This window comes from Mytilinidion resinicola, assembly GCF_010093595.1.
Source record: "Mytilinidion resinicola strain CBS 304.34 unplaced genomic scaffold BDZ99scaffold_3, whole genome shotgun sequence".
NCBI classification, from domain to species: Eukaryota; Fungi; Ascomycota; class Dothideomycetes; order Mytilinidiales; family Mytilinidiaceae; genus Mytilinidion; species Mytilinidion resinicola.
The window spans coordinates 2,060,908-2,088,783 of NW_022985439.1; the positions used below are offsets into that span (position 1 = coordinate 2,060,908).

The 27,876-nt window shown below is 52.1% G+C and overlaps 8 protein-coding genes across 8 annotated transcripts; 5 read left to right on the forward strand and 3 right to left on the reverse strand.

Annotated features, from left to right (window-relative positions):
• Positions 1-488: 488 nt before the first annotated feature.
• Positions 489-2,425, reverse strand: BDZ99DRAFT_506437 (uncharacterized protein; the record flags this gene model as incomplete). Its single annotated transcript, XM_033724175.1, has 3 exons — positions 489-1,894; positions 1,942-2,100; positions 2,192-2,425. 3 exons carry the CDS (start codon positions 2,423-2,425, stop codon positions 824-826), a joined length of 1,464 nt encoding a protein of 487 aa, XP_033582213.1. The 3' UTR covers positions 489-823.
• Positions 2,426-2,621: 196 nt separating this feature from the next.
• BDZ99DRAFT_192971 (uncharacterized protein) lies at positions 2,622-3,079 on the reverse strand. Its single transcript, XM_033713167.1, has one exon. It carries the CDS (start codon positions 2,992-2,994, stop codon positions 2,677-2,679), a length of 318 nt encoding a protein of 105 aa, XP_033582214.1. The 5' UTR covers positions 2,995-3,079; the 3' UTR covers positions 2,622-2,676.
• Positions 3,080-4,338: 1,259 nt separating this feature from the next.
• On the forward strand, positions 4,339-6,285 carry BDZ99DRAFT_435487 (carbon-nitrogen hydrolase; the record flags this gene model as incomplete). The annotated part of the gene is made up of 2 exons (XM_033717484.1): positions 4,339-4,956; positions 5,015-6,285. 2 exons carry the CDS (start codon positions 4,339-4,341, stop codon positions 6,230-6,232), a joined length of 1,836 nt encoding a protein of 611 aa, XP_033582215.1. The 3' UTR covers positions 6,233-6,285.
• A 1,580-nt stretch (positions 6,286-7,865) lies between these two features.
• BDZ99DRAFT_472561 (uncharacterized protein) lies at positions 7,866-9,617 on the forward strand (the record flags this gene model as incomplete). Its single annotated transcript, XM_033721785.1, has 5 exons — positions 7,866-7,874; positions 7,931-8,063; positions 8,383-8,562; positions 8,619-8,798; positions 9,124-9,617. The coding sequence occupies 5 exons, from the start codon at positions 7,866-7,868 to the stop codon at positions 9,615-9,617; spliced, it is 996 nt and encodes a 331-aa protein (XP_033582216.1).
• A 2,439-nt stretch (positions 9,618-12,056) lies between these two features.
• On the forward strand, positions 12,057-13,806 carry BDZ99DRAFT_549840 (uncharacterized protein; the record flags this gene model as incomplete). Its single annotated transcript, XM_033726965.1, has 2 exons — positions 12,057-13,464; positions 13,523-13,806. The coding sequence occupies 2 exons, from the start codon at positions 12,057-12,059 to the stop codon at positions 13,804-13,806; spliced, it is 1,692 nt and encodes a 563-aa protein (XP_033582217.1).
• A 1,117-nt stretch (positions 13,807-14,923) lies between these two features.
• Positions 14,924-15,950, forward strand: BDZ99DRAFT_549843 (uncharacterized protein; the record flags this gene model as incomplete). Its single annotated transcript, XM_033726966.1, has 3 exons — positions 14,924-15,239; positions 15,320-15,547; positions 15,766-15,950. The coding sequence occupies 3 exons, from the start codon at positions 14,924-14,926 to the stop codon at positions 15,948-15,950; spliced, it is 729 nt and encodes a 242-aa protein (XP_033582218.1).
• Positions 15,951-20,638: 4,688 nt separating this feature from the next.
• Positions 20,639-21,496, forward strand: BDZ99DRAFT_193121 (uncharacterized protein). The gene is made up of 3 exons (XM_033713168.1): positions 20,639-20,668; positions 20,725-21,099; positions 21,156-21,496. The coding sequence occupies exons 2-3, from the start codon at positions 20,822-20,824 to the stop codon at positions 21,262-21,264; spliced, it is 387 nt and encodes a 128-aa protein (XP_033582219.1). The 5' UTR covers positions 20,639-20,668; positions 20,725-20,821; the 3' UTR covers positions 21,265-21,496.
• A 4,097-nt stretch (positions 21,497-25,593) lies between these two features.
• BDZ99DRAFT_409054 (uncharacterized protein) lies at positions 25,594-27,739 on the reverse strand. Its single transcript, XM_033716535.1, has 3 exons — positions 27,729-27,739; positions 26,638-27,601; positions 25,594-26,578 (listed from the first exon to the last, which is right to left on the reverse strand). The coding sequence occupies exons 2-3, from the start codon at positions 27,501-27,503 to the stop codon at positions 25,822-25,824; spliced, it is 1,623 nt and encodes a 540-aa protein (XP_033582220.1). The 5' UTR covers positions 27,504-27,601; positions 27,729-27,739; the 3' UTR covers positions 25,594-25,821.
• Positions 27,740-27,876: the final 137 nt, after the last annotated feature.

The window sequence follows — 27,876 nt, forward strand, 5'->3', positions numbered from 1 at the left end:
TGCTGACGGCTCTGAATGATTACATAGAGGACTCAGGCTCTCTAGTCCCCTCCGCAAAGTTACCTTAAAGTATCAAAATGAGCAGGCCCGATTTACAGTCCTTGATAATTGACATTGCACATCGAAAGTCTTCTATTACTGGAGCCCCCTGCCGGTGGCAGCGAGACGGAATTCATCATAACCCAGAGACTCGATATGAAGGCTGTTGACGAGTGCAAAAAGACTCAATTATCGCCAGATGTATCATGCGCAACGATCCTGATTTGCAAGTCTCAGGAAATCACATTGGTAGTCAATTCTTCCTGGCACTGGAGTTATCCCAGCGGTGGCAACGACAAGAAATTTTAACGCCCTACATACAATGCAAAGCCTTGAAAGAGTGTATTGAGCTTTTGAAGCTCGCTGGGGGCATTTTGCGACGCGCTTCTAATTCACAGGCTCTGGAAATTTACACTATTTGTCCAAAATGTCTTTGTGCTGGAGTCCTCCTAGCAGCGGCGGCACGCTAGAAATGCCAATGTCCCTAGAGAAGATATGAAGGTTCTGAATATTCTTGTATCTCTTGCATGTAAGATTAGATAAGAGCACCCGGCAACTGACGATACAACTACTACTACCGTCAAGGATACATCAGCTCCTCTTCGCTTTTCAGTTTCATCGCTCGGTATCTTTCCCATTCTTTTCAAGCTCTCCTTAGCGAAATTCTCCCTCAGACACAAACTTCCCGCGAACCTAGATCCAGCGCTTTCCGCCATGCCGGTTAGCATCCAGTCGTTGGAGCAGAGAGATGTGTAGACATGGGTCGCTGAGATGCGGAAAGTCCTCAAACTGTGGTCGGAGCGTATCTTTCGTTACATCTACTTATGTCCTCTTCAATCTTGGCCCAGGCTTGAGGCAGCAGGATCCCCGTCAACCAGTAGTTATCCCCGTAGTCCTTCCCAAGCACCACGACGACGTTTCTGACTGTCGGTCCCTGTCGCATCGATTGCGCGTGGTGAAAGACCATAGTGCCGGGCGGGTTACTCCTCGAAGGCCCCGTCTCGCCAGCACGCACAAGCGCAGGGCTGAAATCAGCTGTTTTGAAGAAGTCGGCCCGGGTCCAGTTGGTGAAGGGCATCAACACGGCGTCAGGCTCACCACACAGTACTAACGCCGGATCGCTGCCCGACGTAGATCGCAGCTCGCGGAGGAAGGCCAAAACCTGAGCCTCTGTCGATTGTTCCATCAGATGGCGCCGGTTCTCCAAAGCGACGGGCCCTAGACTCGTTGCAATATCGGGAGTCAGAAACGTGAAGGCTGCCACCGCCATGTTCTGGACGTAAACGCCAGAAGTCTGGACCAGCGACGAGAGTCTGAAGCGCGCGTTGAGTGCGTGAACTACTGTCACCGGCCGTGGCTGCGGCAGGGAGGAAGCTACGGCGCGCACCGCCCAAGCCGTCAGCACATCGCCCTCGCTGATGAAGGGCCTCTCGCCATCCGTGGCAGGCAGCTCGCCTTGCGTCTGGCGTTGCAGCTCAGCTACTACCTTCTTTGGCAAGTAGATGGTGCGCGTCTCGACGACCTGGTTCCATAGCAGGTCCCAGGCAAAGCGCAGCCCGAACATGAACATCGCCCACCCCCTCAGCCGCTTTCGCCCTACTTCGAACTCCTCCTGATCTTCCTTCTTCACGGGGTAATCTGCGGCTGCGCATATCGCGTCCTCTCGCACACCAAGCAGGGGCGGCACTTCCGAGTCACGACCAGCTAGCACTAGGGACCAACCGCGCAGAAGGGCCTGCTGGCCCATGACATCCATAAGCGTGTGTGGCCACGAGAGAGCCACGAGTGTCGCATCGTCGAACGAAGTGACATGAAGCGACAGCTGGGGCGTATCCCGGTATTGGCAGATGAAGTCCTCGAGCGTTTCGGGTGCATCTGCCCGAGCCGCAAAGATTCGGAAACCCGGAGGCCAGGCTGAATTGATGGGCCATCGGTGGCTCTAGGGAGCGTCTTTGCTAGCGAATGGGATTCGATATTCATGTCTAAGGCCTGGTGGGTGTACGACACGGCTGGACGTTCCGCGGTGAAGGGCCGCGGCACATGAATCTCCAGCTTTCCATCCTCCTGGCGAGTGTGAGTCAGTAACGTATCCGAAATTAAGAAGAGCTATGGACAAGTCGCGTATAATCCAAGTGAGAGAAGGTATTCAAACCTTTAGCCTCAGCCGGCCACCGACCTTCCTCCAGTCCCCAATATCCAGCAGTTTCGAAAGTGAGGCATGTAGCTTGTCTGCATCTAGTACGTCGTTGAAGCGCAACGTCCATGTAACGACGATGTTCCGGAGCGTCTTGGTGTCGTCCAGCATGTGAACCGGATAGACGTCGTCATTGTCGCTATTTAATAACGGCGTTGGATCCCTTGCGGGAGACGCTCTAAACAGGCGCATTAAGGCGGCCATCTTTTTGACTTTGAACCCGTCCGGAATGGAGGATTGGACCCTTCATATGTCTGCCGGTGGCCGGCGTCTTCTATTTCTATCTTCGAGGTTGATAGTCAAATAGATAGGGGTTCGCTTAAAGAACTCTAAATAGTAGCCAATCGAAGAGAACGGTTCCAAGCCAATCTCCTACACTAATTTCCACAGAATCGATCCCTCCAGCCTATTTTAACTTTATTCTTCCTAAAATCTTCTCAGAATTACCTTATATCTGTCGAGTAACCACTAGCTCTTCCCCTAGTTCTACCAATGTAAATGATCCATAGGACTCTCATACGCCTTCGAACCTCAAGCAAGACAAGGATTGCATAGAGTGCTATACATCCCCAACCTTTTACGCCATAGGCAGACTGAAACGAAGGCACTGGATGACCGTATGAGATTGTCCCAAATGTCCCTCTCCACGGCGATGACGGCAAGCTGAATTCCCATCTCTCGGGAACGTCGTGCGCGTCATCGTCGGCATGGCCATGAAGGATAAGAATATATCTTTCTTGCGCATCCACTGAAAACTGCATTCTGCGGCCGCGTCATCCTATTGTCTTCCATGGAAATGGTGGTTTGGGCCACAGATATGCTCTATAATTACATAACCTGGACTATCTTGATTCGTCTCACAGCCCCATTATGTATAATCTATCATGTCCAGCCAAGACGAATGAAGTAAGTGGCTAGAGACGTTTCCGAGCTAATGACCTTCACGGTCGTCGACTAAACCTGGATTGGCCATAAAGGCCTCAAGCTCCGCAGCAACACGTCCCTCTTCTGCAGAGACGACGAGGTGATCATGGTAACCAAATGGAACCCTATCACACGTATCAGCTACTCGAACATGCTCGAAGATGACTGTCTACTCACTCATTCTCAGAGAGAACACCATAGAAGTCCAGCCCCACGCCAGGCATCATTGACACCTCCTCGACCTTCACGTCAAAAGACGACCGTTGGGTGCTAGAGGTTGGATAAAAGTGCAAAGTCCCGGTGAACGTTCCCTCATCAGTGACAGTGCACTGATCATTTAGTAGCCAGCATTCCTTTGGCAGGAAATCCTGATGCCTTTGAGCAGCGAGGTTGGCGCTCGCCTTGGTGGCATAGGTAGCGACGATACGCGTGCGACCCTCTCTAAACGATGGGTGCTTGTGGTCGGTCGTTGTGAGTAGGTAGACGGAGTTGATTGGGGAATGCATCGGAGAGACGGAATTAATGGACAAGTTGGGGGTGAGGACGAAGAACGAGGGATTTGGGTCAGCTTGGCGAGCGAAGATGGGGGTTCAAATAGGCTGGCTTTGATCGGCCGGCCATTATGACGTCGAGAGGTTCGTGAGGATTCTGCTGATGCTCTGATGGTGTTGAGGTTCGAGGGAACTGCGTCTGCATCTCCAGCAGTCCTTTACCTTACCCAGTACCCGTGGGGTCCCGAATTCACGCTAGCAATTCACGCTAGCAACGCCTGATCACATGATAGCTCCATCGCTTTTCCTTCAACGTCTGGAGCTATCTATGCAAGTGTCTATACCACACACTACCTCTTCAGGGCTTGCTAGCTGCCTCGTTTAGATGGGTCTTAATACTCATCACCTCCTGGGACCTGGAAATCACGGTAGATGTATACCTCAATCGGGTATAGCTGTGGACAAATAATATCATCCTTCTCAGATAAGAGACCGAGTCGGATGTGCCGTCTGTCCCGCCGTTATCTCCACCTACCGACGTTTCATGCCCCTTCAACTAATTGTTGACACATAATCCGCCATCATGCGGACCATCATGTTCCGACGGGTTTTGATCCCATATACTCATGTGGACAAAGGTCTCCCCAAGGGACAGTGCTGCCATCAGAGCTCCTGTCCTCCTTGATTAGCATGCCTCGCATCGTCCGCATTGCCGCAGCACAAGTCGGCGCCGTCCATATCTGGAGCAAGAGACTAGACACCTTGAAACGCCTATTAAAGCTCCTAGACGATGCAGCATCACGAGGAGCACAGGTTGTGCTCTTCCCAGAAACCACGTTGACAACATTCTTCCCCCGGTACTTTTTCTCCGATGACGCCGAGCTCGAATCGTTCTTCGAGCACGGCGATATCATCACCGCATCGAACACTAAACCGCTATTTGACAAAGCGAAAAACCTGGCCGTCGACATCATCCTCGGATTCGCAGAAGCTACCGACGATGGAGAGCACTTCAACACCCAAGTCTACTATCATGCCAAGTTTGGATCGATAATGTCCAGATACCGAAAGGTGCATCTTCCCGGAGATTATGAGCCTTTCAGTGATCCAGACGCCACGAATCAGTTGGAGAAGAGGTATTTTAAGCCTGGAAATCTGGGCTTTGAGGCATTCAGAGTCCCAGACCTGACCACGGTGACGCCCGAGCGAGGTGAACCGATCTTTGGGCAGATGATCTGCAATGACCGCCGATGGGCAGAAGCATGGCGCGTTCTAGGTCTTCAAGGTGTGGAAGTTGTCTTTTGCGGTGTGAGTAATGGCGTTTTGATCGTAATTACATAAGACAGAAGCTAATCTCAGGACATAGTACAACACTACTGGGTTCGCTCCCCATATGTGGGGAAGTTCAAAGACTCAAGATCCTAAAGAGGCTGAGGCAATGGCTTACTTCCATCACAAACTCGTGATGCAGACTCATGGCCACACAAATTCTTGCTTCTCCGTTTCCGCTGCCCGGTGTGGCATGGACGATGAGAAATACGGTTTGATTGCTGGATCCCTTATCACAGACCCCCAAGGACGTGTGCTGGCCAAGAGCAAAACCACAGAGGATGAAATCATCATAGCAGACTGTGACTTGGATCTGTGCCAGCAAGGAAAGACCAGGACGTTTGACTTCGCCAGACATCGGCGCATCGAACATTACGGCAGGATCGCAAATCAGACGGGCGTCATTGAGCCTCCTCGTCTATCTTCCCTCACGCTTAACGGATCAGCACCTATGATCAACGACGATGTGGCTTTAGTAAATACCCTCCCAAAAGTATCCGGCCCAGCATTTACCAAAATTATTCGCATCCTGCTTTGCAACCCTAACTCCACTGCGTCTATAACCACCTCATGCCTCGCTATGGTAGCATCCGCTCTTCCCCCTGATGTCTCCGTATACGGCTTTACTGCACCCACGCCCGCTCCAACGGCAATCGAAGGAAACTTTGACAGTATCATGTCCGCTGCCGCATCTGCTCGTGCCATCATTCCAATCGCGGATCGGTACGACGCGTTCCTCGTGGCCTGCTACAGTGATCACGCACTGATCAACATGCTTCGTAAAGAGCTGAGCCAGCCTGTCATTGGCATTATGGAAGCATCATTTTTCGCAGCGCGCACTCTTGGGGATAGGTTTGGGATAATCTCAACGAGCCAGCGTTCCAAGCTCATGCACGAAGACTCCATCCGGCATTTTGGATTGGATGCATTCTGCGCCGGTGCCAAGAGCTGTGATCTAGGGGCTCTAGAGCTGGAGTCAAAGCCTGAGAAGGAGGTACTAAGCGTGATGTGCGCTGTAGCGAAAGAGTTAGTTGCTGATGGTGCGGACGTCCTTACGCTGGGATACGCTGGAATGACGAAGCTGAAGCCTGCTATTGAGGAGGCAGTGGGCGAGGATGTGCAGGTCGTCGATGGCGTAGTTGCAGGAGTGCAACATCTGATCGGGTTGGTGAGGATGGGAAGCAAGACCGCGAAGGCCGGTATGTATGAAAGCTCAGCGGTTGGGAGAAAGGCGAGGGGGCAGGAGCACTACTAAAGATAAATATCTCCCCGAATCTCTTTGGTTCAGTATCGGGACACTGATCAGATAACCACTTCAATCATGCGTTCTTCCTAATCCAGCAAGGCAGTGTATCCACAACCTAGCAGCCCGACCACAAAGTATCGAGGTCTCTTTATCTTCCGTTACTCTCATGATTATCAATTCACTCCCCGTCCATCTTCCACCTCGCTTTAGCTTCACCCTCACTTTTCACCTACACGCTTGCTAGGCAGCCACTTGCCGCACGTGGCTAGCGGTAGGTAAATTAGCTTATATAAGGCTATCACCTGCTGCTCATTAAGCTGCACCTTTCTTTCTCTACAACCCATTCCCTTCTTCCTACACTAGGCAAGCTCGCCGATCAACATCACTTTATCCTAGGGACAAATCTCTCCAATCGAAAAGGTACTCGGTTTTCCCAGCTTAAGCTAAGATGTTGTGCATCACTAACACGAGTCAGAATACCAACCAAGCTCCAGCTTCTATCTCCGTGACCGCAACTTCCGGGATGGACAATGACGAGAATCTTGCAGATCTGGGGGAAGAATCCCGGAAGCTGGTTCATGATGCTCTGGCAGCAGCTGGAATCTCCCGTTCTCACGGGTTGTTCCTGTTCGGCTTGTGCGCGACTCATCATCCTATTGGTATTCTTGTCGCAGACCGGGAAGAACACCGTGTTATATTTGCCACAAACAACGGATGTTACTATGTATACCCTATCCGTAAAGGGAAGTCGACTTATTGAGTATCGTGAGACCAAAATTAACAAAGTAAACAGGAACAGCGGAGTACCGGGTTCAAGGAGCCAACAAGACGAACCATAAGATTGACTTATCGAATGGCTCAAGCCGGAACAACCACAGATTCCGCTTCTGGGTAGCCCCAAGGCCTAAGCGTACCAAGTACACAGCCCTCCCTGAATACCACGAAGATCAAGCGCAGCACAATGGTCGAATTTTGGAAGACTTTCTTACAGCCATCAGAGCCTCACGAGAGGACAAGAAGGATGAAGACACCGACGTTGAGAACGCCGAAGATGAAGAGGGCGAGGTCGAAGATTAAGGAGAAGCTTGACGAGCTTCCACAACCTTTCCCGTTCACTTCCATACTCTCTCGGATTCCTCTATCATACCATCCAACGAGCCCCCGGCTAACCTTGCTTCAATTTCCCTCGATCAATCAAACTCCCCCAACTCCCAAAAGCTTTCACTTGATGCACAAGTTCCTTCAGAATTTCTCATAACCCAAGCTTTCGACTCAAATGCATTCCAATTCCCAAATTTCGGCAAGTCAGACTTCCTCAGACTCCCATATCCTCAGCACCCACTGGTCGGATCTTTACTATTCGGCAGTATCGGCGATTCCTCATCCTTCTCTGCTTTTGATCTGCCTTTCATTTTTCTTTCAATAATTAGTCATAACTCAAAATGATCCACATATCCTTCTCTGAATGGGTCCCCCGAAATAACGCTGTTTTTGAAAGTTGATATAGGTCTAGAATGGTTCTCTGGCGCTTTCGAAGGCACTCTCACGAACTTTCAAAACTTTGGGCACCGTGAAAACTCCGTTGTGACTATATTCGCGCCACCACTATGAGTGATCAACTGATCGAATACCTGGCTGTGCCATGACCAGCGTAGGCGTGGGGTAGCCAAAAGTTACACCATAGCAGCGCTGAAGTCGTGTGTGCAGAGGTATGCAACTTTCTATTTCTTCTTCGAGCAACATTCTCCTCGCACACCGCTAGTCAAAGTTCCTTGGACCTTACTTTGCGGTCTAGGGAACGATCACGTGGCTAGCGCCTTCGGCCAACGTCTCACTTTATGTATTTACCAACCTCCAGATCTTTCCTTCCTCTGCTACCTCCTCCTTCCGTCTTCAATCTCAGTAGAGAGCCCGATGAAACCAACCAAGTTGTCCGATTGAAGTATTTGGCGTCGCTGTCTGCCATGTGGCTCTCATTCATCCCCGGCATCGAGGTTAACTCGACCAAGATCCATGGCAGGGTGCAGATCCTCTGGAGAGACCCAGCGGGATGCACTATTCTTGACACGGAGCTTCGTTCTGTGTCTGGCCTGGCGGCTAGTGGCACGCCGACCATGCCTCTCACAGTACTGATATTGCCCACTAACTTCATTTCATAGATGGAACGGCAGTCCAGCAGGGAGAATCTTCCCACAAAAAACACTTCACACTCGCCTTACCCGGGGCGGAACTCGGCTTGAACAAGATTCAGGGCTCCTTGCAGGTCACTTGGAAGAACAAAGCTGAAGTCAAGATCCTGGATACAGAGCTCTTTCCAGCGGCAGATAAAGTAGCTAATGGTATGACAACCGTCTATCTCAAATTGCCAATGCGTCGCACTAACATTATTTCGCAGTGGAAACGTCGACTCTGCAGCAAGGCCCGTGCCACACTCAACGTCCCACTATCACCATTCCAGGACTAAAAGTCGACATAGCCAACATCCAAGGCACCATACAGATTATATGGAAGGATGTGGCCAGTAACAAGATACTGGCCACGGAGCTCTCCGCTGTTGATAGCGTAGCAGATAGCGGTATGTACATACATCGCCTCGTGAATTCTTGTTGAGAGGTTGCCATCACTAATCTCGCAAATATAGCACTAGTTTCTCAATGGGACTCTTCCAGCGTACAACAATCCATCATCGCTCCAGATGAGCCTTCCGAACTGGCCACGGCCAATCCCAAGCCGACCGTCTAAAAAGGACCAACTCCGAGGAAGCAGGATGTAACTACATCACCTGGAAGCGAAGACTTGAGGTCCGCGTCTAAGAAGGTGTCGTCAGGGAAGCAGAAGCAGGCAGCAGACACAGCGTGTCACCCCAATGTGTTGAGATCTTGTACTCATTTATCTCGCAGGCACACCATCAGTCCCCCAAGCAGATTCTTCCAGCATTCAAAATTCCGTCATCGCGTCCGATGAGCGTTCGATGCCGGCCACGGCTACTCCCAAGCCGGCTGCCAGAACTGAACCAAATCAAGTTACGTCTAGACACGAGATCTTGGAGTTGAGATCGACAAGACCCATCAAAGTCGTCCCCTCCTTGCAGGATAGACTCACAGCTCTTCACTCGGGATACGCGGCATCCCAACTCTCAATCCCCGACAGCAGCTCTATAGTCATCCCTTCCACTATTCGTACTGAAACAGGCCCCAGTTGTGCTCTCAGCCGCGAAAGCGCGAGCAGAATCAATGACCAGGGGCTCTTTTTCTTTGCGTGTAAGGGACCTGGACGTCATAGCTGGCGATACTCTCGAGGCTTCACTTACACAGATGTCGAGAATGCGAATATAGTAGTGTGCCATGTCGAAAACATCGTGAATGCTATCCCAGCTGCGAACCTCTGTAAGTGAAATCCCCAAGAATTATCGGATATTAAAATTAACTCAGACGTAGCGAAGTGGATTCCGTCCCTGATGAGCCTGGTAGCTATATAGTGACGTTCCATCATGCCCATCCGAGTGGATACGAGCTGAGATTCCGTATCTGTGTGCTCCCGAAGCCAGAATGGTGCAGTGACGAAGAGGCAGCTCACGATCATGAAAATTTGCAACACTTTCTGGATGACGTTACAGGAGTCTTACGAAAAGATTGAAGGTCTAACTCAAGTACATCTCCGGGATGTCTGTGGATCGTATCAATCCCATGCCTAGTATCGACTCTACTTCTCTTCAGAATCACTCCCATGGATCTGAAGTGGCTAATTGCATTCTTCATTCTCCCGGTTATCTTCCTAGAGAGTCGTCATATTAGCATTGCTAGGCTGGTCTCTTTGTATCTCCTGAGTGGCTCTCGAATGCAATCAGAACCTGTCTTTCCAATTGGTCTCCTATATTTGAGTGTGATTGAATATTTCTTCTTTTGTAAGGTGACGGAATGACTCGATGACAGTACCTGGACTCAAGTAAAGCCTGTGCACTTTTGCTTGCCACTGGCTTGAGGTGCTCCGGCGCATCATAAGGAATCAGAAACAATGCACAATCCTAGCAAGCGTAAATCGAAGCAGATCCAGAAGCTTCTAATCTACCTACCTTGCCGCCGCCTAAGGTAGATCCGCATAACATATGTGATCTAGAAGAGATGCAAAGAAAGAGTGCATAGATTCATGTCCTAGTCATGTGTTGGCTGCGGCCGCATCTTAGAAGGACCTCATGCCCTCTCATCCAGAGCTGACGAAAACCCTCATCATAGTGCTCTTACCAGCAAAGCATAATACATTCATCAGACTTGAGCAGATGTATCAACGAGTTTCAGAGTGTGAAAAATTGGTCACAAAGGCCAAATAGGAATTTTCCAAATTGTCCCGTTTTTCATCCACAGCTCTTCGGCGAGTTGAAATATAATCAACTCACGCTAGATACTAACAAGACTTTCAAATCGAATCATAATGCATCAATACCCTCAAGAAGCCTACCGTGGCTATTCATTGCTGAAAAGCAGTCTGATCGACGGCGCTTCTCTCCACACGTGGTTAGACAGCTATGCAGTCGGAGATGAAGCTGCAAAGCTTGGAAGTTCGACAGGGTGAATGATTGGAGAGGTTCATTGTATCAAGACGGTCATCGGAGACATGGCGTCAGATTATGGCGCTGACCATATCAAAGCCTTTGGCATCGTCGGCGAAGGCCCTGACAGGTCTCTGCGATCTCCGGTGATTTAAGTTCAGCTGTTCAGAGTACTTTTAAATGGACATGTACCCATAAGAGCGTACCACTGAAAGGGCCTTTCTTTGTCAAGACGATTGGTTCGGGTCTGCGACGCCCATCGTAGATCTATTTCGAGATATTTATATCATGCCCAGGTATGGTGATCATGGGACCAAAGAAGACTGCATCAGGACCAGAGCAGTACCCAAGCCGTGAGGCACCCGTTTGCTCGGGCTATGACCTGACTCAAGAGTTCTACAGAGTTAGCGGCCAGAAGATGTTGCTCTAGCTCTATGAAGCTGTCCATGTCAAAGCACTCGGGGTCATTAGGGAAAACTCCTCGGGATTTTATATAGTTTCGGACCTATGGCTTTGGATGTTATATTGGATAATGAGGTAGCCACTACCAGAGGAATTCCAATCGCAAATTCGTCTTCGTGGTGGATAGTTGGAACTATCGTTCTTGGCCTTCGTTCCCCCCGCAAGCAATCTTCATCCAGTTCATCTCACTTCTACCTTTACTCAACCACAAACTCCTTCTGAAGGTGCGGAACTTATCTCGCAACTCCGACCTAACCTGGATTCAGCTAACTTCATCTCTACTCACGACTTCTTTCAAGCCAATGACTTTGCACTCCTCAGCTCAGAGTAGACAGACGACTATCCTCTTGAAGTCCAGCTAGGACATCTTCCTAGGCATTCTCCAACAAACTCTCTTCTAAGACCTCACTTCCGTTAGGTTTCTCGACTTCTCGCAAACACGAGCCCCAATTCGGAGTTCTAGCTAGCGAACGCAAATAGCTAAATAGCTTTTCACCTTCTGTTCATATTCAGCACTTCGTCTCCGCGGCTCTGCACGGTCTCTCGCGAACATTGAACTCGCACGGTCTGGTCAGATTCATGCATCGCGCGACTTAATCCTTACTATCTCTAACACAAGTAACGATTATGGAGCGCCGCGTCACCTTGCCAGGACTGGATTTATATATCCGTCAGCTTCAGGGCAAACTGGCCATCTCCTTGACATCGAGATTGTTTCCAAGCTCCTCATTGGAGCTGCATGGCACTACTCAAAGCGGCGATGTTTACTATCACTACGTCCCCCCGCCCAGCGAGTTGGTTTCCTCAATCACGGAACCCATCGTGATGCCTGGGCTGAGCATAGACGTCTTGAAGCAGGGTAGAGATTTGAATCTCTGCTTCGTGGGGCTCGAGGGCGTGAGAGTCGTCTTCGAACTCCCTGGCTGTGACGGGCAGGCCAAGCCAGACGCTTCGATAGAACCACCATCCAGCAGTCAGATAGCCCCCGAGACTTCGCTCGCCCCGTCGAAAGGATCCTCTGCATCTTCTAGTATGCAATTTCCTGCGAATGGGGATAGCAACAAGCAAATGCACACACCAGCATCACAAGAGGACTCAGTCAAGCTGTGTTCGACAGCACTACTATCCGGCCGCCAGGGTCCCGAGACTTTGCTCACCCAGTCAACAACAGCGCTAGAATCTCGCCCAATTCAAGCACACGCAATCCCAGATAAGAACAGCAGCCAGCAGCCAAACAAGCCATCTCAGGTCTCCTCGGCGGCGAGTACTCCGTTTCTCAATACTCCAGAACCTGCCACTTCAGCCAAGTCTTCGCAAATATGCTCCCCTTCGTTGGTAGGTCTCGACGCCGGGCATCCAGTTCCCAGACCAGTCCCCAGACCAACTACCGCAGTTGCTATTGCCATGAAGGCTACCTCACTCAGTCCCACCTCGGTTACGTCAACATTCACTAAGGCGGCATCGTCCCGGCCACAAGTGCCAGCAATTACGGGGAAAAGGCCATCCGACGCTCCAGCATCAGCACGATTGGAAAAGAAAATCAAGCTTGAAGGATATACGGTGTCTAACGTGACAGCGCCCGATCAGCGTTACGGTATGCTGGGATATCTCAAAGATAACCCCGTCATCAAAGCCGAAGAATCAGCCACCACAGCAGCCGGATCTACTAATTCTGGGTTGAAGACATCTACTGTCACTCAAACCCAGTCCGTGGGAACTGACACAGTGTCCGGAGATAGAGTGAATCGAGGTCTTCAAGCACCACCTGATATGGCTGGCACAGTCAGCGTCGCAATCCCCAAGGCCTCGCCAGATTTAACGATACAGCTTGAGCTCCTGGAAAAGAAAGTTGGGAATACGATGAAGATGTTGAAAGACTTGAAGGGACCCGGTTGTTTTGGCGAAGAATATCTCACGACGCGGCGTCGTTCTTGGAGCAGTTTTCTAATGGCATTCCGAGAAGTAGAAAGCCTAAAGGCCAAGCAAGCCGAGTCTAAGAAGGCGCAAAATCTACTGAGCATTCAAATTGCTGGCAAGGCTACGGAAGTGGTGGCCGAGGAGAAAACACAGTCTCGAGGAGAAATGGATGACATATATGTCTATGGCTATAAGACTATCCCTATATTAGGCATCAGAACATACGGGAAGCTTCACATTGACCTGAAAGCTCGGTTGCTGCACTGGAAATACATCAACGAATCCCGCTCTGAGCGTGTCGATCTCTTCCCAAGCAGTAAGTGCTCTTATGCGTGCTTGCAATTACACAAGCATGGATTCTGACATAATGATAGCGAAAGTGTCTTTGACCCGCACCAGTCCTGGAATCCTACTGCTGGAACTCCGCACTTGTCGGATGGGAAAAGGAACTTACTTTTCCATCAATGTCTTTGACGACCACAAGGTGCATGGCGTGACTCGCAAGAGCGGCAACCCGGATTACAGGATGTCACATACGGAGAACAACAGGTGGGTCTATCCTGGCGTGGAGGAAATCATCAAATCCTGCCGGCCACTCAGCGCGGCGAAGAGCAAGATTGCCATTTCCAGCGCGGCGACAGGAGTCAAGCCATCATAGCATCTCAATGACTGCGAAGAGGTGGCCTCTGAGGAGGCTTACCTAGAACGCACTCTCTCATATATTTAGCACCTCGGCTGAGATATTCTAGGGCACACCAGGTGCCTGAAGGGATGCTGCTCGGGAAGGACATTTGGACTTTATAATGGACTGGCGTTCGGAGTATTCGGTTGGAGAGAAGCTGACAGAGGAATGTGACTTCAAGAGAACTCCAATGGGGGTTATCTCGAAGTGCCTGGCTTCCTTTCTATCCCGGCTACTAGGTACAGCCCTACTATTTTTTGGTTAGATAACATGGTCTTCTTAGATTGTCTGCGCGAGATTAAAAAAGTTGCGCGTGTTACGATTACCAGGTTCAGACGGAAGCCGGATGTTATGACAAACGCGACGAAGCAACGGAGCACTCCCAGAGACAGATATCAAAAGGAAGCAGAGACCTGAAGCTGCAAATTCAAGGCTCATGGAGTTCCTGCTTAGAAGCTGTGGCTTTGGGCCGTCTGAACAGACCATCGAAGGTCTCACTTCTCAAACGCTATAGATCGCGTCTGTTTGCTTACCTCCCTCCACACATCGATGACTCCTTGAAGACTCCCAGAGGGCCAAGTAAATAGCAGACCTGATTAGGCAGCAATCACGTGCCCTCCCGACGGACGTCTTGTTTACTTCACTTCTCTCCCGCGCCTTCCGATCTTCACCTCTCCACCTCTCCACACTCGCTTCTCTCTAATATAAAATCCGCTCGCTGCCCACTTACCGACAGCACTAACCATCATCTTCGTATCCTTCAGGGCGTCCACTCTTCAGTCCGCAGCAAAGGACGGAGGTGAGCTGAGCGCTCTGTCAACAAGCAGCCAGTCCGACTGCCGCATCAAAACAAAACAAGACTCGAAGCAGCTCCACTCACGTCTAGGTGCTTACTCGCTGGAACAAGCCACATCGTCCAAGTCCTCTTGAGTTCTTAAGAAAACGAAAAGATCGCAAGCTCAGCACAGCGCAACTAACCTCGCGCTCATTCGGTCGACTCAACACCAGAACATCAACAACCCACCGCGCCTCGAAGAGCTCTATTCTACCACACACCCTTCAAATCCTTCCGTCACTTACGACTATCGTCAACATGTCCGACCTCAGCCCCATCTCCTCCCCCAAGAAACGCGCCATGTCCGCGCCCGACCTCGACTTCACCCACCTCGCCTTCACCGAGTCCCGCGTCCTCGCCACCGACGGCACCCGCTCCTTTTCCGACGCCCACACGCGCGTCCCCACCTCCTCCACCACCGACAACAGCGCCGAGTACCATGACGCCGAAGAAGCGCGCGACGAGCCCTCGCCCCTCAAGCAGAAGCAGCAACTCTTCGCCGATGGCCTCGACGACGACTGGCGCGTTGCCTTCGCGTCCAAGCCGCCAAAGCTGCCGGACGCCATGGGCATGGGTTTGTATCACCACGCCCCCCCTCCGACGTGCGCGTAACGTGTATAAGTTTGGGAAAAGCTGACATTCGGTGTTTTACAGCGGAGCGCGCCGCAGGCGGTTGGATCGACGTGCATACGATCCGCAAGCTGCTCCCAGGCCCGGCGCGCGGAGCGGTGGCGCGCGCGAAGCTGTACATGGTCCGCAACGGCTCGGATCGTCTGGAGAAGCTGGAGGTCTTCACGGATCGCGATCACTTGTATGTGTCGGCGCCGGCGGGGGGGAGGGGACGGGACTTTTGGCTGTTTAGTCTGAAGCGGGATGGGAAAGGTATGTTTTGCAGCTTGCGAGTCCTTTGTTTCCTTTCTCAACGCCCATTCTCGAGTACCGCCTGCGTTTGCGTTTGCGTTTGCGTTTGCGGTTGAAGTAGCAGCTGGACCGTTGGGAGTCACAGTGGTGCGGTGGAGCGCGTGGCGGGAGGAAGAGCAGATGGTTTCTGTTTCGTTTGGAAGGACAGTGGAGCTGACAACACTGTGCTTACGATCTAGTCCGCGTCTGGTACCGCGAGCTCCACGGCATGGTCACCATCATCCTCTCCTCGCCGGACGGGAAGGGGTGCTGCGACTTCCGCGCGCCCAAGGAACTCCAGCCTTATATGTTTGCGCCCTTCTTGAGGATTCTCGCCGACCGGATCCATGCACTGTCGGATATTGTCCTGGATGATTCTGAGTGAGTGCCCATCTCTATATCTCTGGGAAGGAAGGTTGGCGCAATGCTTGACTTTGTTTCGATGGAGTTGGTTTTGGAGGCGGCTGAATGCGGAAGGCCATTACTTCATTGGAAATGGGTTGGATGCTGAATATTGGCGTGGGATCGGATGCGGAAGACCGTTCCTTGATTGGAGTTGGGTTGAATGCTGAATATTGGCGTGGGATCGGCTACGGGATACCATTCCTGATAGGGGTTGGAATTGCTTTGGCATTGTCTTCTGGCATGATGGCAAGGCTTCTGGGTACAGCGGCAGTACTCTCATATTTTCAAAATGGGCCAGGCGGATCCAGGAATAACGTCCACGGATGGATGAGGCATGCATTGACTAGCCTGGATAAAACCATCAAAAAAATCAACCGATTAGTATTTTTTATCAATGAGCTATTGTGGAATTTGGCTGTGACGTGCTAGAACGCGAACTGATACCACGTCGACGGAGATAAGGAAGTGCTCAAGACAAGCTATCATTTCGGAGATATTGAATGCTACCCACAGCGCTGCAATGGAAGGCTGCTCACACGCGTCTACCACGACTTGTAGGCCCTCGACATAGTCCAGGAAACAAAAAGAAACATTACAGAGCAATGCCATCACACATTTAAGGACCGAAAGCAAAAAGGATGGCGAAGTTAGGGCCTTGATCGTTTAGAACAGATAACAAAAAGAAAAGAAAGAAAGTACGAAACCTCATACCTCCCACCTAGTTACCAACAAACCAACAAGTGCGCTCAAAGCACCCATCCCAACCCCCTCCTCGCCTCACCACACCCGCCTAACTAACTAACTAACTAACTACTTAGCATTCTTTCCATTTTACATAAGCACCAACACCACCACCACCACCAACATCAACACACACAGTCCACAGATCTCCTACCCTCTTATAAACCAAATCCACGGCCTCGTCCCCGCAGCAAGCCACCAAACGACCGCCGATCCACACCACCGATCCTGACTTCCTCGCTCGTGTCGATCCGCGAGCGCGCCCCCCCCCCTTTCCTAGCTCCGCTAGCGCCGATCTCACTGCATGTACCTGGCCCCGTCACACCGTGCATCGGTACGGTCACAACGGAGAATGCGCTGCGCCGCGTGCGGTGTGCTTGTGCCTTCTAGCGCAGCGGCTGGGGCTCGGAGAAAAGAGTCCGGAGGCCCGCGGGACGCGAGGGTGGGGTGGGGTTGATTCGGAAAAGCTGGGGGTCAGGCTACGGAGGGAAAAAAGGGGGGAAGCGTGCGGGTGAGGGACGGGGGAGGGCGGGATTGGGGGGGTTCTACTATTGTCAATATTGAAGGTTGACGATGAATGTAGCGGGAGTGGGAGGAGGAGTCGAGGGTGAGGTCGGAGATCGACATTGGAAGTTGTGGCTGGTGCCTGGCTGGGCAACTTTTGGCGGCAAGGCTGTGTGTGTGACTGGCGATTGACGGAGGGGACGTTTCTGGGAAAATTTGGGAAATCGCCGAGGCGGATGGACGGAGCCCAGCCTCCACTATTACAATAGCAACCCAACGCACGAATTTTAGGTAGAGGAGAAGTTTCTGAGGTCATTCGCGTTACAAAGCTTGGAGTCTGGAAGCCTAACGCCGTATCGTGCTCCGCAATTGCCGATTTAGTGTCAGCAGTTAAACACAGAGGGCGTGCATGTACGCGTCACGCCTAGCTAGTGACAAGATAATGGTTGATGCAGATAAGGTCTTGGCTGCTTGGAGCTGTCCTGGCATATTCGCCACCCAAAGCTGCATCGAGATATTCGCCACCTCGACCTGCAGCATAGCGGAGGGTGCGTTTCGTACAGTACCAGCTTCACGAACAAGATCTTGACAGGCGGGTAGGGGTTAGAGCAAGATCTCGAGAAGCCGCCGCAGGGATGTGTGCAACGCAAAAACAAGGTTTCCTTTATTGAAGAGGCCTGCGGCCTTTGGGTTCCGCAATAGCCGGGCCTTAAGGCCCGCCACCACTGGGGATAGACGCGCGATCGACAGGGGCCGACATGAGCTTCGTGAGTCGAGATAGAGTGTCCTTAGTTTCGAAGTCCTCGAGTAGACCTTAATAGCTAAATACACTAGAAGAGATGTGGAGCACATCGACGCTTGCCTGAATGAGTTGGCGAGGCCATTGAGTGATGCAGGACGCGCTGGTACCGCATGCGGATGGAGGTAGGTCTTCCCGGGTTCTCAATCCACTGTTATGCCCGAGTAACTCAATACATCTGAAATGGTGTGCCTGCCGCGTATTCTAGGCTCAAGTTAGCCTTGAGAGCCATGGACGGATTGGCGAGGGATATCTGCGGCTTTGGGAAGAGAACTGTTCTTTCAATGCCGGGCCCCTGAGTATAGAGAAGGAGCACAATAAACCTGAAACGAGATCGACGCATTGTACTACATGCTCGATCGGTTGCCGCAGCACCTACATGCTCGATCGGTTGCCGCAGCACCTACATGACTTGGCGGACGTTGTGGTCTGAGGCTCGTACGTTTGGATAGGAGAGATGGAAGTGGGGTAACTTGATTGGCGAGGAATGAAGGAGAGTTGGGCTGGGCTGTGGGAATAAGGTCAAGGGAGATGTTTGACGACACAGTTTAGTGTGTCCTTTGTAGAGTGCTCTTTTCAAATGGACTTTGACTTGTTAGTCACGATGGCATAAGATGGAAGAGTAAATAGAAATGTTTGATAAGAATAATATTCGTAGATTCGTAAGGGTATCAAAATGCGCAAGATTACTAGTGGTTTATCTCATAAACGGTCCAGCTGATGATGAGTTTGCTCAGCAAACGACAGCGCCCCTGGCCTGCAATCCTTCGCCTGCCAGTAGATCAACGCCTCCAACGCCTCCAACACCACGCGGCTCCAGCGCAGCCAGAGTGCGCGAGAGACCAAACGCCATAGGAGACGATCCTGAACTTTTGGTTTGGAGCAGGTTTGCACTCCGCATCTAGGCTGCAATCCTGCTCGAGGAATGGAGCCGACCCATGATCTATGATTATCCAATTGGCATTGAATACGTGACCTGTTTCCAGGTGGTACGAGGGGTATATACTGTCCAATACCGTCCGTTGACGGTGGACCAGCAGTCGGGAATGGCAATCTAAGCATGCGTGATAGCGATGCCATTGAAATGTGAAGTCGGTTCAACCGTCGGGTCGTTAACCGCTAATACGAAGATCGACGTCGCTCGAGTTCGGCTCATCCGGTGGCGTCTGAGTAAAGTCGGATGATGGTAGAGCAGGATTTCTTATGGACACAGTCCGCAAGGCTTCCGAGAGTCATTTAGACAGAGCCGTAGCCCACAATGCTCGCGCAGCGGTTGCAATAGTACAGGTTGGTGCCGAAGGAGACCATGCCGGCGGTTTGTGGAGAGGTAGCCCAATTACTGCTTCGATGGCATCGTGAGCAGCGGAAGGTTTGCAGGTCGCTAGGTGGTGGTGAGCCCGAGGTGGAGGAAGACGAGCTGGACGAGCTGGTCTGGGGCTGCATTGGGTGGGATCTGGGACGGTGGGCAACGGAAGATTGGAGTTGCATGAGTTTGGAAGCGTCCATTGCCGGAGGGGAAGGTGGCGGAGGTGATGGACGAAGAGCTAGGAGTGGGTTCGTTGGGTCTGAGGGCGTGTGGGAGCCGAAGAGCGAGAAGGAGGTAGTCTGTTGATGGTGGGCATGTGTCGTGGTGGTGTACAGCATCGACCGTGGATTGTTTATGCACGGATTGGGCGTCGTGAAACTCTGTGGTGTGTAGAGGAGGCATCTGAGATTCTGGGGGGAAGGGGGAATATATCATCCTTGGGCACGGGCTGGACGGCAGTGCTAAACGGATTCATCGGGCGATGTGAACGATCATGGGAGCAGGAGACGTGGACCGGCGGGCTTAACGGTGGCCAGGGGTGCGATTGGGCTGGGGTTCCGCGCGTTTCGTGTTGCCAGGCGGTGCATCCCAGGTGCCAAGGTGCCGTCCCACGGTGGTGCTCGAGCTGTAAGCGCAGAGGAGTGTGGGAGTCAGCGACGGGTGGGCCGTGGTGGTGAGGTTCGATCGCATGGCTGAAATCGATCCAGACCGCGCAGTCGACGCCACACTCAAACATGCCCCGGCGCGCGTCCGTCCGCGTCATGTCCGCGCCGATCGACGAGCGGCATCCCGGCGTCTGGCCTGTGGTTCGCAGCCGTTGTGCTCCTTGGCAGCCTGTGGAGCGGCAGCCGTGCCGCGTTTCTCTCCCACCCTCCCATCATGGCCTCGTCAGGAACCCATCGTAGACTCAAGCACTCCAAGCATTACAACTCTTCAATCAGCATCTGTGGCATCTAATTCTAGGCGAGATTCCCCATTTCTCACACCGAGTCATCGCCGCCGCATCCTGTGTAAAAATGCCTCAGCATCCGCTCTTGTCCTGCGCCGGCTAACGCGGAGCAGGTCGTCAGCCATCCTGGCCTCACGACCCACGATACTGCCTCCGTTTCTCTCGTGCACCGCCGGGAATTGTGCCTCGTGGACGGACTTGGCCGGCGTCCGTTAATACATCACCGAGTGCTGGTCCGTTGACCTCGTCCCAAACCGCTGGGTAGCATCGTTCCATCGCCCAGGTCTGGACTCCGTTGTTTCGTCGTGTCAACCTGGATCCCAACCTCCTACTCGCTGCCCGCCTCGGCGTGGACCCTTCCTTCGTTCTCACGAGGCGTTTCAACTTTTATCACATCAAGTAAGGCCTCCTCTGCCATGCCATCAGAGAACACCTTCGTCTTTACCTGCACTTAGCTGTCGGCACCTACCAAATCACAACACACCATCACGTCTGCACGGCGCGTTGCTCCCAATATCGAACGATACTGACACCCGGGGAATCACGAGTGCTATGCAGTGCTGCACTAGAGATCTCATCCCATTTCGTCCCCCGATAAGGCAGTTTACTCCTTTAGCTCTGCCTACCGATAAGGTTGAGTGGACGAAGTGCAGCTCCCATGAGACTAGGATGAAGGCGCCAATGGCGTTTCAATACTACAGCATCTTTCTGAACCCCGGTGACCCGAGGACCCCAAGGTCTAGGTTTCCCAGCATCCTTCCTTGCTCAAGGAGTGCAGAGGGCGGCCTCGCTCCAGCCATAAGCTCGACTATTGGAGCTCTATGCAACCTGTACGCCAGCGAATTGACCAAGCAAAGATCACGCGCAGCATTCTTACGCCTTCCAGCCCTTTATTGAGCATAAGACCTCACGGCTTGACTATTTTTTTAATGTTACAGTACCATCTAGCTGGACATCGATGCATACAGTTGCGCGGACCGAAGAGGCGGATCTAGAAACTTGGACACACAGCTCGCACAACAGCTCTGTCTTCTACCTATTTTGATCGTGGACCCACCCGGAGGAGTTACACGTGCGACTGTAAATCCTTCCTTTAATCCGGCCTGGCACGGATGATCAGACAACAATAATGTCGTCGCGCAATGCTCATATTGCACGATACCTGTTCCCACCTCGAAGTAAGAATGGCAGGGGATATTTAGGCGGTCTGGATTCATGCCCAGCCTTCACGCACACCTTCTGCCAGAGGACGCGGATGCAGCCGTGTTCCAGGTCTCACTTCCTATGTAGCATCACTGAGGACTATCACGTGCCTTATTCATACGCATGTCTCCATGTTTTTATGCTCTTGAAGAATCGGCCGCAGTGCATGGTTCACCTACCCATACACAGCCACACCGCCTCATTGTAAAACTTTCGAAGGCCAGGTCCGTCTATACTTAGGTAATCCTGGACTCATATGAAAGAAACCTGCAGGGCATCAACCCGCCAAGCCACCGCGCAGAGAACCAACGATCTCCCAGACTCCACCAACAATACTCGACTGCAGCATGCATGCTTCAAAGCATCAAAACAAGTTCCTCGAATCCATTTACGTACACGTCACACTGACCGCGCATCCAAGGACGACGTGTCGTTCCTCGGCCTACAAACCCGCACCTACCACCGCCGCCGGAGCTGCCTCCGACACCCCGGCAGCTTCGGCCAGCCCCTGTTGATCTCACTGGTTCATGGCAACGACTGGTCGCCCGGATTGCGTTTAAACTCACTCCACCTTACGATCTTTTAAAGACATATGATAGTGGGGTAGGACGGAGCTGCCCTGTGCCGACAACGTTGGTCTGGAGAGATCTATCGATTTGACGTGGTCGCCGTATGAGTCGTGGAGAGGTAAGCGAGGTATGCATCGCGGCTATTGAGTTCCCATCCGGTTTCCATTTATGGAGTGGCGAGGGTGGAGTGAGATCTCAATTAGCTGGCAGGTGGGAACACATACGATCACTCATTATTGAAGGTCATTTCAGCCTGCGGAAATAAGACAAACGCCTGGATCCTTCCCTTAATCGAAGGTCCCTGAATACCAGGGTCCATGTCTTCCCCATCAACAAGAGTAGCGAAATACTCTTCTGTAAAACACTAATCCCCACCCGTAGCGCTCACTAGCATCTCTACGCGGGTGCCGGCCCGGCGTAGCCGGGTAGGATGTGGCTGATCAGCCTACTAAACTCCACCCTCAACCACGGTTCATCGAACCTTAATTACAACCGCAAGATCCACGGAAAAGCATTTTCTATCAACATAGATCAGTAATACTGCTCACTCGGTCAACACCGAGACATACTGCCGGATCCCTGTTCTCCATTGGGAACATAGATAACTTTGGTGCTAGATTATCCCAATCTGTGCCTCAACCACGGCTCATACAAACTTCCCTCAACAATAGCAGCATGTCACGGCAACAGTCCCGATGAAATGCATTAATGAAGCACTGCCTCGTAAGCAAAATGTGCTCATCTAGTCACCACCATAGTCACCTAGCGGCAACCACAGCGGACAATTATCGGATTCCCGATTAGAGAATTCCGGACTATTCCCTAAGCCTTACGCATTCCAACGGAGCCCGCTCCGCATCAATAGCTACGATCAGCCCTACCCACCGAGAAGTAGTCTAAACCCACATTAGCCGGTCCTTCCGAGAGCCAGCATAACCTACTCCCGCCCTGGCGAGATCTCAACCACGAAACGTACATCCCAACCACGAAACGTACATCCACCGGTTCCTACTAGCGCTTGAACATGTCTACTCAGGTACTCAACCTATGCCACCGGCTCTCACTACTGCATGAACATACCCACTTAGGTACTCAACCTCAAGATCCGAGCGGAGGTTTGCTCCGCCCGTCGGATGGGAGGGTGGGGAGCTCGTAGAAGCTTGGCGGGGGATAACGGCGCAAATTTGAATTCGGCACAGGCATAGTAAACACAGCCCGCGTTCATCTTCTTCCTTTTCTCTGCGTCCTTCTTCACGCATCTCACGTGCCAATTCACCTCCTAAAAAAGTAAGTCTTGGCATCAGAAAACTATGCAGCACTGAGAAGAAGGGGGGCACTAACCACACCCCCTTTTGTCTAACCGCACACCCCCTTTTGTTTATTCACACACACACCCCTCTCGTCTGATCTTCTAATTAGCTGGAACGGCGCGGAGCTTCGTCCGGAGCTCTACTCTCACGTGCATCTGCACGTGTATTCTTTCTAATTCACTTAGGCGTATGTGATGCTATAGGAGAGGCTGTACATAATGCCGTACATATAGCCGTATAAGAGGCCTTACGAGCTGCTTTACAAGCCACTTTACAAGCTGTCTTACGAGCTGCTATACAAGCTATTTCACGAGCTGCCTTATAAGCTGCCTTGCGAGCTGCTGTATAAATTGCCTTATAAGCTGCTGTATAAGAGGCCGTATATATAGCTATACATAAGGTTGTACGCGCAGCTGCATACATAGCCATACGCGCAGCTGTATACATAGCCATATGCGCAGCTGTATACATAGCCATATGCGCAGCTGTATATATGCAGCCCTTCTGTTTTCTTATATTACTACCTGCCGTGCCTACATGCTGTAGGATGCTAAGGCCGTTAACATCTTAGGTTATAGAGGATCCTTTCCATCAAGCCTGGCCTACTTCCATCGCCGCTTAAGCTCGCAGAAGAGCATGAGAGGGAGCTCCGAGGAGTCGGCCCGGCCGCTCTAGCTAATTAGAAGATAAGACGAGAGAGGGGGTGTGTGGATAAACAAAAGGGGGCGTGTAGTTACACGAAGGGGTGTGTGTGTGTGGTTAGTGCGCCTCCATGTCGGGGGCTAATATTCAAGAGGTTAGGAAGCCATGCGGGTAAGCAGAAGTGCGAGTCTTGGCCGCCGGCTAAGTGAATGCCAGAACAAACCTCGCATCTCTTGCTGGAAATAGAGAAAAGTGTGAGTGTGGCTATAAGAGCAGGAGGTACGTGATCAAGCTGCTCATGATTCCCAACGTGGTTTGCTAGCAGCAAGAACTAAGTCTGTGTTGGGTTGGGTCTACAAGGCATATATTTAGTTTATTTTCAGCAAAATATCAATTCAAACCCACGGGTGGACCGACCGGCCGGCTGGCTGGCTAGTCCATTCCCATAGTCTAGGGGTTGTACTTGTTCCGCCCGTACCGTTGACACTGCTGGTGCTCGCAGCTTGGGGCCTAGATTATGGGATTCGCCGTCTTGGGTTCGAATATCGGTCGACCTTTGCTTTTTTCTTTTTTTTTTTTCTTTCGCTTCTCTATCATCTAATCCATCATCATCGTCATACGCATCGACAAGCTTTCGCTTCATAGCAGACTGCAGTGGTCTTCTTTCTAAAAGAGCTTACGCCCGAGGAGGGATAATCGCACACCCCCCTCACTCCCCTGCCGTTTCACCTTCTTCCTATCGGCTCGGAGCAGCGCGGAGCTTCCTCCAAAGATTCACCCTTACGTCTGTCTACACGTGGTGCTACATACGAGGCCGTACGCGATGCTATACATGATGCCATACGGCTATGCAGCCTCTCCGTTCTACAGTGCATTCTCTCCGTTTTCCTTCCGCCGTATATACAGTTGTACGTAAGGCTGTATAAGAGCGACGCCGTAGAATATGTATAGCTAGCTGTACGTACGTGAGACCGTACGTGATGCTGTAAGTGATGCTGTACATACATGTGTAGTGCCGTATGTATAGCTATATGCCACAGTGCCGATGTTGCTTAGGAGGATGCCGAAGCTATATATAGAGCTCCTTTCTATTATTCTAAGCTTGGCTTGCCTACAGTGCCGCCTGCCGCTTGCTTATTCACCTCTAAAAGAAGCACGAGCGGACGCTCTAACGAGTCGGCCCGGCTGCTCTAGCTAGTTAGGAGATCAGACAAGAGGGGGTGCGTGCAGTGAAAAGGGGGCGTGCGTGGAGGAATTAGGAGGTGTGCGTGGAGGAATTGGGGGTGTGCGATTATGCCTCCCCGAGAAGAAGAGAACAAGAACATTGTTTCGTATGTTCGCTTAAACATAGCTAGCAGCGACGCTAGACGTCGCTAATGGCTGGCCTGTCACCTGCTTTTAGTTCAAATGATTGCACGTATGACGGTTTGATTTTTGTTTCAATCCCTTTGGGAAGTGCGAGATTAACGTACTTTTTGAGTGTGGTGTTTGGCACAGACTGGCGCTGTGATCCTGCTGCTTGGCTCTGGAATAATATCTCGCTTGGAGGAATCGTGCTTGTGCGCGACGCTTCCTGAGTGCACGCGCTGGGAGTGCTGTAGCTGACTTACAAAAGGGGTCATAGATTATTATATAGCGTACGAGAGGGGTATATGCGACGTGCCCAATTCCAGTCTAGAGTGCCTCCATGCGTATGCAATACAACGAAACGCGGTATATGAAAGCCCGCGCCAAAACCAATTAAAAAAGCATAATCAACTGTAAAAATCGTACATTCATCAAACAAATTCAAAAGAACACGCTCACTCCCCTTACGCATGGAGGCAGCTCACTTCCTCTCCCTAAGCCCCTCCCCCTCTCCTGTTCCCAGACTTTCAACCTTCGCCCCCGTCGCCGCGCCCCCATCAAGCGGCGGAATCCTCTCCAGCGACGCCCGCCGCGCATCCTCCTGCTTCGAATCCTTCGCGGCATCCTTCTCCGCCTCGCCGTTGCCGTGAGGAGTTACCCCCGGCGTCACCGCGCCAGCCCCCAGCCCCTCCGGACTCCCCTGCCACTTCGCGACATCCCGCCTCAACGCCTCCAGCTCCTTCTGCCACCGGTTCCCAAACACATCGATGTAGTACGTCGCGCCATTGTACACGCTCCAGATGAACACCGCCGCAAGGAACCCGCCGCTCGCCCACCGGTACCAGAACCAGATGGGGCAGGGCAGCATCGTGACGCAGGCGTACGAGTACTGGATCAGCATGAACGCCGGTTCCTGGAGCGAGTCTGGGAGCGAGAGCACGAGTTTGCCGAGGAGGGTGGGCGCGTAGGATTTGCGCAACCAGGTGAAGGAGGTGGGGCGGCCGGCGCGGATTTTCTCGCGCCGTCGGACGGTGATGAGGAGGTGGTAGGAGAGCTGCCAGATGGCGTAGGGGCAGGTGGCCCAGAGGAGCATTTGCGGGAGGGTGTAGTGCTCGGGGGAGGTGGGCGGGGAGGTTTTGATGGTGTGGATGGCGGGGAAGCGGGATGCTTGGAGGGGTGGGGGGAGGAGGTGCACGAGGCAGTGGAGGGTTACGCAGGGCATGATGTGGATGAACAGGCTGGTGATGTTAGCAGGGTTCGGAGAGGGGATAGGGGTTAGATGAGAAGAAAGGCGTACCTGGTGACTTTGTCGAGAGAGTGGAAGACGAGAGAGTTCCGCCACATGGCTATGGCGACGGCGTTGTTTCCCATGGCTAGGCAATATGTACTTATGAAGAGCCGTTTTGAGGTCGGGAATATCCAGATGCTCAACAAAGCGAGGAGGTTGACGAAGTAGCAAAGATCGGCGAGGAAGTAATGGTAGCCTTTTTTATGGTAGGTGTAGTATCGGATGGGCATGAAATATAGGAGCTGCACCGTGTACCAGTAATGAAACCACTCCGGATGTGCACCGATCAGGTAACCCGAAACAAAGATGTTCATGACACCGGAGATGAAGGAGAGCTTCTCACGCATCGTAACAGCCTTGTTGTCGTTCCATCTCGTACCGAGCTTCTCAACGCTTTCCTTCATTCGCTTCTTGTATTTATCCAGCTGCTCGTCTGGCGTTGGGAGTCGCCGACGCCATTCGTCGACTACTCTATCTTTTGCGGACTGGCCTGTCGATTTCAACCGTGCTTGCTGCCGCCGCACCTTCTCAGTCTGCTGCTGGATGCTTGTTTGCAGCTTTTCGAGCCGTTGTGGTAGAGCGAGGTTCTCGAGGAAGTCGAACATAGTGAGTCGCTCCACGGGAGGGAAAAACGAGCCGTCGTCTGAGGCGTCATCGCGGTAGATGCTGCTATTCGAGAACGATGGATTACGGGAAAGCCCTGGGATAGTAGTCGTAGAGTATGGGCTTTGAGGCGACTTAGTGCCTGAATCTTCGCCCAGGAGAGCCGTGCCCGCGTGCGTTGAGTCTCCCGGAAGGGGCGCGGCGGAGAGTGTAGATAAAGTACCTATCTCAGGTTGCGAGCGGGACTTTGGGTCGAGAGTTGGAGAGGACATGGTGGGTGCTAGGGGAGCGTCCTCGGGGACAGAGTGCAAGCTGGTAATGGAGGTGTTGCGGGAGTGAGAGTTGCGCGTGTGTGAGCGCGGCGGAGAGACTGTGGCCATGGCAGGTGGTCAGTAAGGCTGTAGCAGAGGGCAGTAGGGGGATACAGCTTCGCTGGCTTCTTTCATCCCTTTGCAAGGGAGTGGGAAACGTGGAAGCTGGGAGACGGAGCAGCGCACTCTTTTGACTACGAGCAGAGGAAGGCGGTCCTCATGACACCTGGGAGCTATCCACAGGAAGTTCTAAGCGGCAGCGGGCGTGTGATGGGGGGAGGGCTCGATAAGGCGTGAAGTGCTTGTGGGTGTTGTTGATGTTGAAGCGTGCTGG